At 34.0% G+C, this 11,081-nt stretch overlaps 1 protein-coding gene across 1 annotated transcript in view; it reads right to left on the bottom strand.

Annotated features, from left to right (window-relative positions):
* sh3rf2 (SH3 domain containing ring finger 2) overlaps positions 1 to 11,081 on the bottom strand; it is a 37,122-nt gene that overhangs the window by 20,612 nt on the left and 5,429 nt on the right. The window contains 1 exon segment of the mRNA XM_056472452.1: positions 6,419 to 6,724. Coding sequence (XP_056328427.1) covers positions 6,419 to 6,724 — 306 coding nt within the window.

The raw sequence follows: 11,081 nt of genomic DNA, 5'->3' as shown, positions 1-11,081 counted from the left end.
TAATAACAATGTACATGCATACATACATACATACATACATACATACATACATACATACATACATACATACATACATACATACATACATACGTGTATATATATTTCTTTATAAATATATTAGCAGAAATATTCAAATAGTGCTTTCATAAATTCAAATATTTTAAACTTTTTTGGTACTTTTAAGGTGGAAATCATTTTAGATTAAGAGCAATTTTTGTTAAGGTGGAATTAATTAAAGGTAGTAGAAGAATTTATAGAAAGGCTGGAATAATGTTTCCTTGAAAAAAAAAAACTTCATTAACCTTTTTCTAATAATAATTCAATTAATCAAATTTTTTAAATAGTGCCCTGGGTCCAACACATCTCATTTAATTCTTAACTGTCTTTACAAAAATCTAATAAAAAAATACATACATACACTCACCGGCCACTTTATTAGATACACCTTACTAGTAATGTGTTCGACCCCCTTTTTCCTTCAGAACTGCCTTAACTATTTGTGGCATAGATTCAACAAGGTACTGAAAATATTCCTCAGAGATTTCAGTCCATATTGACATGATAGCATCACACAGCTGCTGCAGATTTGTCGGCTGCACATCCATGATTCAAATCTCCCATTCCACCACATCCCAAAGGTGCTCTATTGGATGGAGATCTGGTGACTGTGAAGGCCATTTGAGTACAGTGAACTCATTGTCATGTTCAAGAAACCAGCCTGAGATGATTCACGCTTTATGACATTGTGTTATCCTGCTGGAGGTAGGCATCAGAAGATCGGTACACTGTGGTCATAAAGGGATGGAGATGGTCAGCAACAATACTCAAGTAGGCTGTGGCATTGACGCAATGCTCAATTGGTACTAATGGGCCCAAAGTGTGCCAAGGAAATATCCCCCACACCATTACACCACCAGCCTGAACTGAGGATACAAGGCAGGATGGATCCAAGCTTTCATGTTGTTGATGCCAAATTTTGACCCAACAGAAATCGAGACTCATCAGACCAGGCAACTTTTTTCCAATCATCTATTGTCCAATTTTGGTAAACCTGTGCGAATTGTAGCCTCAGTTTCCTTTTCTTAGCTAACATGAGTGTCACCCGTGGTCTTCTGCTGCTGTAGCCCATCCGCCTCAAGGTTAGATGTGTTGTGCGTTCAGAGACGCTCTTCTGCACACCTTGGTTGTAACGAGTGGTTATTTGAGTTACTGTTGCCTTTCTATCAGCTCGAACCAGTCTGACCATTCTCCTCTGACCTCTGGCATCAACAAAGCATTTGCGCCCACAGAACTGTCGCTCACTTGATATTTTCTCTGTAATCCCAGTAGATCAGCAGTTTCTGAAATACTCAGATCAGCCCGTCTGGCACCAACAACCATGCCACATTTAAAATCACTTAAATCACCTTTCTTCCCCATTCTGATGCTCAGTTTAAACTGCAGCAGATCGTCTTGACCATGTCTACATGCCTAAATGCATTGAGTTGCTGCTATGTGATTGGCTAATTAGAAATTTGCGTTAACGAGCAGTTGGACAGGTGTACCTAATAAAGTAAAGTGCATATGGATTTCTTTACAAATAATTTTAAGCAAGAATTTTTAAATAGTGCTTTCACAAATTCAAATCTTTGAAACTTTTAGTACTTTTGAGGTGGTTAGGTTAAGGACAGTTTTTGTTAAGGTGGATATAAAGGTAAGGTCAGCAGCAATTCAAAATGATCTCGCTGGTGACTGATTACTAGACTAGACAATGCCTTTTTAAAAATAAAGAAAAATAAAAGTAAGCTAAAAATAAATAAATAAATAAATAAATAAATCAAAAGAATTAAGTCACAGTGATACCAATGAACAAATTGTTACTGTAGTTCCAAATTTTAATAATCTAAAAAAGATCTTTGCAATATGAGGAACATTTGTGCAATGGAAAGTATCTATAGATGTCTATATATCATTTTAAAGAGTGTACTTGATGAGAATATTGCTTCTATATGACCAAAAACAGGAGACCCGACTTCACACATAATATTTAATTGCTTGGTTTTATTATTTACAACTTTAACTTCAAACTGGGACATTGGACAGCTGTTACCTGAACATTAACCTTGAAGCACTGGGATTGATTTAAAGTAAATCCAGACACAATTGCTACATTTAACAGTACGAAAAACTATATTGCAAGAACAGAATTTAGGGTACATCTCAAATGTCACAGCCTCTAAACACCCGTAACACTGAATTCACTTTAACTTGTATGCAAAGTTTTTAAGGTTAAAATCCATGTGATTTGAATATAAAATTTAGCTGATTTCACAGCAGGTTCAAGTAGGTCACACAAATTTTCTATGGTTATTGGCTTGAATTGATTTTAATAATGATTGATGTGTGGCCTGTGTTTCACACTTCATTAAATTGCTGACAATGCACCTTGCATTACAGTTATGCTGAAACCATTTATGGTACAACACCTGCCTCAATTTATTTCATCTGTATGTAAAGACCGTTCACTCAAATAACTTTCTAACTACTATAAAGCATCTGCTCCAACAGAAAAAAGTAGTTCCATTTAAAACTGTACTGAAAATAGGCATGGGCCGGTAAAAGATTAGTATAAGATGGTATGATATCCTTGGATAAAAATATTACAGTTTCACAGTATTGTGATTACTGCTCTAAAATATATTCTTTTTAAATGTCTGGTTAAAAACACTAAAACTTTTCCCCTTTGAGCATAATATATTCTATTTTGAGAAACTTTTAAAATGTTTTGGAGCAGTAAACAGGTCAGGCTAAATAATTCAAACGAATCATTGACTTCTGCTGCCTCATTTGTTTCAAAACACTGATTTCTTTACAATTTAAAATAGCATGTTTGGATGTCTTTTCTGCTGGGGATACTGTTGTTAAAAAAAATAAATAAATAAATAAACGTAAATAAAAAAATCTTAAATATACCTTAGGAACGATATAGCGGAAAATGTTGGAGGTTTTAAAACCTTAACTTTTCCAAACCGCGGTATACCATGAAAACGGTTATTGTCAAACGCCTAACTGAAAAAACAAGCTTTTTAGCTCTCTCTAAACATAACGAGTTATTTCTCATTATTTCTTTCCATTTAAAGAGAGGTGAGATCTATGGAGGACCAGGAGTGCCAGTTAGAAATAAAATGAAGAATCAAATGATCAATTTAATAATTCAATTATTAAAATGTGCATAAGAAAATCAAAATTTAAATGGACAATTAATAGATGAATAAATAGACATATTTAAATGTGTTAATTTAAATTGTGTTTTTAAATGTTGTTTAATAATGCAATAAAACAATGTATTTAAAAACATTTTTAAATGTATTAATACAATTATATATATATATATATATATATATATATATATATATATATATATATATATATATATATATATATATATATATATATATATATATATATATATATATATATATATTAATTTTTTTATAAATGTTTATTTAATTCATGTTTTAAAACGCTGATTAATCAAACAATAAAAAAGTTTATTATTAGATAATGTAAAATGCATTTGTCAATGCCTTTTTAAAAAGCTATTTAAATGCTTTTCTCTCTCTATTTGCCGCTTGCTTTTCTTTTCATTTCGCTACATGCGTTTCCCTAATTGAAAACAACTCAAGTTAAAAAATGCCATTGGACAGTCAGCACATAGGGGCAACCAATTAACTTTTGCCCCAAGTCGAGCTAAACCCTATCTCGCTTGTAAATTAAACGCGCACTGTCATTGCTCAGAGAGAAACCATAGCTCATTTTAGTGGGAGTTTAAAGATCAGCAAAGCAACTCAAATGTCAGGGATTTATTACACATTTAAATATGTATTTATTTGTCCATTAAGTATTCATTTAAATTGGGATTTATTTCTACACATTTTAATGCTTCAATTATTAAATTGATAATTTGATTCTTCAATGTACTGCTAATTGGACGGAAATAGTTTCAAAGATGTCCATTAAGTGAAATGCCTTATCTTAAAGGGATACTTTACCCAAAAAGGAAAATTTCCTCACCATTTACTCCCACACAGTGGTTCTAAACTTTTAAATATCTCTCTCTTCTGTTGAACACACATAACCTCTGAACAATGTTTTCGAAGAATGAGGGCATTGGCATCCATAGTAAGAACAAAATTAGGTATGGAAGTCATTTTTTACTTTGTGTTCAACAGAAGAGAGAAACTCAGTTGAACAAATGGAGGATGAGTAAATGATTACGGAATTTTCATTTTTGGGTGCACTGTAAACCCTAATACCTAATAACTAATTAATTAAACTGAGTTCTATTAACTTAATTACAATTAGTTTATCTTAATTAACCTTGATGAGTATTTAGAACTTTTTATTATTTTTTTGTAAAAAATAAACCTTTCAAGCAAGCTGAACAACTGAACAAAAAAGTATCTCTTTTAAAGTTTCATTAACTCAAAATATTTCAGTCAAGTGATTTTGTGTCTGACGTCATCCAGGCTCACCTACACACTCATGCCTCATTTGGTTTTCCCAAGATGGTGGATCTGCCTAGCTTCACACTACAGTAAGTACAATAATTCCAAGAAATATTAAATAATGTTTTAATCTATATAACTATACAGTAACAGTTAAATGTAATGTTGCATTACAGAAAACTCGTTTAGCCCCACTTGTTGCTAACTAACTTCAACGCAACTGTTTAAAAAGTTAAAATCAGTGTAATATGTCAACTTTAAATTCTAACAGACTGTTAGTGACAAAAAAAAATTTGAAATCGGCAGATGTAAAATTTTTAAATCTTGGCTAATTTCATTTGTGAAACTAATTATGGACATTTATATTTTAAATTTCATGTTTTTCAAAATGTATGAGTTGTGTGACTAAGTATTTAAGTTTGGGAGAAATGAAAAAATTTAAGTTAATTGCTATTAAAATGGGCAGCAGTGGCGCAGTGGGTAGCACAATCGCCTCACAGCAAGAAGGTTGCTGGTTCAAGCCCCGACTGGGTCAGTTGACATTTCTGTGTGGAGTTTGCATGTTCTCCCCGTGTTCACGTGGGTTTCCTCTGGGTGCAGTTTCCCCCACAAGTCCAAAGACATGTGAATTGGGTAAGCTAAAAAAATTGTCCATAGTGTATGTGTGTATGAATGTTTCCCAGTGATGAGTTGCAACTGGAAGGGCATCCGCTGCGTAAAACATATGCTGGATAAGTTGGCGGTTCATTCTGCTGTTGCGTCCCCAGATTAATAAAGGGACTAAGCCGAAAAAAAAAATTAATCAATGAATGCTATTAAAATTTATGAGCAGGAAACTTATTTTAAGTTAGCAGAAAGTACCTTGTATGAGTACAACAAACTCAAAACTTGATGTTTCTGTTCACTTAAAACTGAAAAAAAGAGTTTTGCCAACTCTTTACAGTGTGTACTTTGCCTTAAAAGAGATTTCAGAAAAGAGCAGCCGGGAAATTCTGTAACGTATCTTCTTTTGTGTTTCGTGAGAAGCTTAATATGGGTTTGCACTGATGAGGAGTAAATAATGGCATCATTTATTTTTTAAGGAGGGGGGACTATTGCTTTAAATGTTTTCTTTCATGTTGGAAGGACACTGCTGAGTCAGAAACAGTGGGCATGTTTCCTGTGACTTCACGCAGTGTTGCACAACCTAAAGAAAAAAAAACAAACACGTATTACACCAAATCCAGTGTTAACTGACCCCAGGGCAGGTCATAATAGGAGTCAGAGTGACTCGTCTCCCCATGAAGTGATGCTCTCCTCGCCTTCTATTAATGACAACAGCTGATGGCAGGAGGGGAGAGAGAGAGAGTCGCTGCTCAGTGCAGAGGAATGAGCCTTTCAAGCAGATAAGAGGAAAGTCTTATGTAACTCTATATGAGTCATGAGCTTGTAAAGCGGCAACAGAGAATGAAGCATTTTTAGCTTGCTTCCTCTCATACAGGAAAAACATCTTATACTTGCAGAGGAGAGGAATATATTCAACTATTATGTGGATGAAAACTGCTCTTATTAGACAAGAAAGAATTGCTATTTTAAAATAAGTGATTCCACGTCATTGTGTGACTAACAAACGTCTAATTTACATCACTGCCATTACTATTTGAGATTCAAATGGACACATTTGAATGAGCGCATTATAATTATCACAAATCACAGACACAGGAACCATTAAAAACTAGAATCTCTAAGCAGTCGTCTCTCTTGTTCAGAAGTAAGGAATCTGAAAAGCATGTCAGGCTCATGATTTAACATCCTTAACATCCTTCCAGTATTGCGAAAGCACAAAACTGACACGCATGGCTAACTAATCATATCTCTGCTACCAAACGAACAGCCAATCGTCATTACTCCGCAAACAAAAGTGATCATAAACACACACATGCTCTGCTCACCTTAGGCAAGTTTCTGCGAGAGCTCCTCAGACGTGGTTTGTTAAATGTGGCGAGTTGAGGCGTCTTGCTGTAGGACGGCTGTGCGCTGGAGCTGATGTGAGGAGGCTGCTGGCTCAGGCTGAGGGGAGGATAGTTCAGGCTGTTCAAGAGACTGACATTTGAAGGCCTGGATGACTTCCGAGATGGACCAGTGAGCCGCCTGTGGATGCAAGCATCTGCGTTGACCCTAACGCCGCTCCTTGGCTGCGCTTCCACCGAGTCCCTCCTTTTACGCTTTTCCAGAAGCTCGTACGCCGCCGGATTTGGCTACAGCAGGAAATCACAAAATGGGTTAAAAGCAAGCACAATGAAGACATGCTGGCTTTCATCTGCGTCAGCCACATTACCTGCTGCGTCTCTGAGTTTGTCAATAAGAAACGTGCTATTCTTAAGCTATTAGTCGTCTTAAAGTTCCTGAGAAATTGGCAGCTGTGGATGTAAGGAGCGCGGCGTTGAGATGGACTGGTGCAGCACATGTGGGCAGGAGTGACGTTCCCCCTCCCTTTTCCCATGATGTGCTGCTCTGCCACCAAAGTAAAAGAAAGCATTACTGTGCCTTCACGCCTGGCTGGTCACCGCTGAGATGCCCGAGTGGCGCTGCGAGGGAGGCTGGCTGTTTAATCTGACTAACCTCAGATATAATCCTGCGCGTGGATAATGAAAAGTATTCCTATCTGGAGCTTAATTATCTAGCAGCACATGGAGTTCAGTGGAGCAGCGAATGCACATGCCAGTCACAGGACTGCAGCGTCAGAGATAGGAAGCTCACTAACCTCGTCTGAAAGCCTGTTATCATGCTCCCTGAGTAGCAACCAAAGTCAGAAGCTGAAAGAGATGAGGGCCTACTGTTCTGAATTTAATCATGACACTAAACAGAAGACTGACGAATGGTGATGAAGATTTTACGTCATGAAGCATAAGTGTAATTTACGAGTGATATCGCTTTCAATTATTATTGCATATTTGCTTAGCAAGTGCAAAATAGTCAACATACCAGTGTTTTATTTCATTTCAAAGTCAGAAAAATACACTACCAGTCAAAAGTTTGGGGTCGTTGTTTTTTAAAGAATATTATTCTGTACACTGTCGCCTCCCATCCAACCTGATAGAGATTGAGAGGTACTGCAAAGAGGAATGGGCAAAAACTCCCTAAGACAGGTGTGCATCATATTCAAAAAGACCTGAGGCTGTAATTGCTGCCAAAGGTGCATCAACAAAGTATTGAGCAAAGGCTGTGAATACTTATGTACATGTGATTTTTCAGGTTTTAATTTTTTTAATAAATTTGCAACAATTTCAACAAATCATATTTCACATTGTTATTATATGGTATTGTGTGTAGAATTTTGAGGAAATGAATTAATGCAATCCATTTTGGAATAAGGCTGTAACATAAAAAATGTGGAAAAAGTGAAGCGCTAAGAATACTTTCCGGATGCATCCTACATTGTTTCCAAGAGGTTTAAATGAGGAGTTTCGTCCTTTTCTTTAAAAAATTCCTTAGTGCTTAATTAGGTGCTTTTTTGGCTATATTTTGTTTTATTATTTTGTTGTACTTTGTACTTACAAGTTGTTTACTTGTTATGTTATATTGTTATGTTTTCTTTATTTTGTGACGTAATATAAGGGTTTGTTTCTGTATTTTTGTTTTAAATATCTAAGCTGTGTAATTTACTGTATAAATGTGCTTTTTTTTTTCTAGTTGTGAGATAAAATGGGAGATCATGTGATCCGGAGGCATACAAAAAGGAGCAACCTATTGTGATGAACACTGTCTGATGAAGAGCCGCATGCTCGAAATGTTACACATCTTATTTATGTAATAAATTGGCATTTTTGGAGCTTTAGTGTTGCCACCTTTTTTTAATATATACAGTTGAAGTCAGAATTATTAGCTCCCCTGTTTATTTTTTTCCCCAATTTCTGTTTAACGGAGAGAAGATTTTTTTCAACATTTCTAAACATAATAGTTTTAATAACTCATTTCTAATAACTGATTTATTTGATCTTTGCCATGATGACAGTAAATAATATTGAACTAGATATTTTTCAAGACACTTCTATACAGCTTAAAGTAACATTTAAAGGCTTAACTAGGTTAATTAGGTTAACTAGGCAGGTTAAGGGAATTAGGCAAGTTATTGTATGAGGATGGTTTGTTCTGTAGACTATCGAAAAATAATATAGCTTAAAGGGGCTAATAATTTTGACCTTGAAATGGATTTTAAAAAATTAAAAACTGCTTTTATTCTAGCCAAAATAAAACAAATAAGACTTTCTCCAGAAGAAAAAATATTATCAGACATCCTGTGAAAATGTCCTTGCTCTGTTAAACATCATTTGGGAAATATTTAAAAAAGAAAAAAAAATAAATCAAAGGGGGGCTAATAATTCTGACTTCATATGTATACTGTATTTTTGATTAAATAAATGCAGCTTGCTTTGCCTTTGCTGGATAAGCTTATTTCAAAACATTTAAAATCCTACTGACCCCAAACTTTTGACCAGTCGTGTATGTTTGCAAGTCTATTTAGGACCATTATGTTTTGAGGCGGTGACATTATTTCAAGGCAATTAAGCAAAAATACCCTCAGAGGTCCTGATAGTTATTTTAATTAGTGGTCTTTAACAGGGGGTCTGTGGGGGCACTGCAGGAGGTCTGCCAAATGCTGTCTGATCTCAAACTTCCTCTTGTAAAAAAAAAATTAAAAACAAAAAAAAAGAAAGCATAAAAATATCCCTCTTGTGAAAAATAACATTAGAACAACTAAAGTTAAATAAAAAAAAATAATTAACATCTAACAGCACTCTTCATTATTTACCTGTTTTACTATTGTCTCTTTGGTATTTAACACTATTTTATTAATTGGAAAGTTACATTTCTGGGATGTTTTGTGTGATTTGTCTAATGATTGGAGTTAAAATGCATATGCAGTAATGATAAATTATCCATTTATTGGCTTTCAATGTATTGTAAGCATTAGAATAAAGTATGTAAATGCAGTAATATAACAATAATGTATGAGTAATCAGATTTTAAAATTAAAGTGCAGTGCTTCCTTCCCACAAAATATAACCGTAATAAAGATATAATAAATGTTATTTTATATAGCAACTTTAAAAGTAGCATCTCTAACTTTACATGAAAAGTATAAACCTAAAAGATCCAAACAATTCAAGCAAAAAACTAGTAAAAAAAATACGAATCCAAGATAATAAAAGCTACAATACCCTAAAATGTTGGTTAAAAAAGGGACGATTTAAAAATTATGAGGGATTCTGCTTTCTTAATCTTAAATGGCAGAGAATTACACAATTTAGGAATTGACTGAACAGTTAAAAAGATCAGCTTCTGAAAAGCATAGAACAATTTTGAGGAGCGAAACCATTCAAGGCCTTACTGTATGAGTAAGCAAAATAATTTTAAAATCAATACTAAAACTGAGAGAAAGCCAGTGCATTTTTATCCATGATAGCTGTAATGTGCCCCCTTGCACTGGGCACATTGTCAGAATTCTAGTGGCTGAATTTTGCACCAACTATAATTTGCTTACAGTAGCTTTTAAAGCTCCAGCCAACAAAGCATTACATTAATCGATATAATATAATATAATATAATATAATATAATATAATATAAAAAGTTTGAAAGGCCAAGGCTTAAATCGTAAATGAGATTTGAAATACAACTGAATGCAAATACTAAATGAATACTGTTGTCCGGTGTTTAATTGTAGCTATAATCAACCAGTTTTTTTGTATTTTCACATTAAAATAACCAGGGGAATATGTGCTTTATATGAACCAAAATCGTTTATTTTCTAGTACTACTTTTTGAGGTTAAATATGATTGACATATTTTTAATATAAAAATTAAATACTGGCATGAACAAACAATGAACAACACATTTATTACAGTATTTTCTCATGCTAGTTAACATCAGTTAATAAAAAAACAGAGTTGTACATTGTTAGTTCATGTTAACTCATGGTGCATTAACTAATGCTACCAAGAATGAATTTGGACATTAACAATGCATTAGTAAATGTTCAACTATGATAAATAAATTCTGAACAAACATTGCTCAATTAGTTCATGTTAATAAATACCAACATTATCTCACAGAAACTCGCAACTTTTTGATTTAGTGGCTAATTCATATGAATTCGTACAATTTCATACGATTTGCTTGTCCCTAAATGAGGGTTGGGTTTAGTGGTGGGGTTAGGTGCCAAGCCTCCTTTTTAAAATCGTACATTTTTGTACTGAACTTGCACATATTTCTACAAATTAGCCACTAATCTAACAGAAAACATAAAATAGTTACGTTTTCTCTTGAGATTCATTCATTTTCTATTCGGCTTAGTGCCTTAATTAATCAGGGGTTGCCACAGCGGAATGAACCACCAACTTGTTCAGCATATGTTTTACATACCGGATATAGTTTATAGATTTAAAATAGAAATATTCATTTCAAATATAGATTTCATAACACTTCTGAAGTTAAAACTTTGGTATTTTGTTGTCTAAAATGAAACATGTCTGAAAACATTGTCTTATATGCAAAAAAGGCTCTAATGAGATTTTTAATTACATTTTGTATGAAATAATGTAAACTTTAATTA

The sequence above is a fragment of the Danio aesculapii genome, chromosome 14 (genome assembly GCF_903798145.1).
Source record: "Danio aesculapii chromosome 14, fDanAes4.1, whole genome shotgun sequence".
In the NCBI taxonomy this organism is placed as follows: Eukaryota; Metazoa; Chordata; class Actinopteri; order Cypriniformes; family Danionidae; genus Danio; species Danio aesculapii.
The sequence above is the reverse complement of the archived record's forward strand: the minus strand, read 5'-3'. Positions and strand labels throughout refer to the sequence as shown.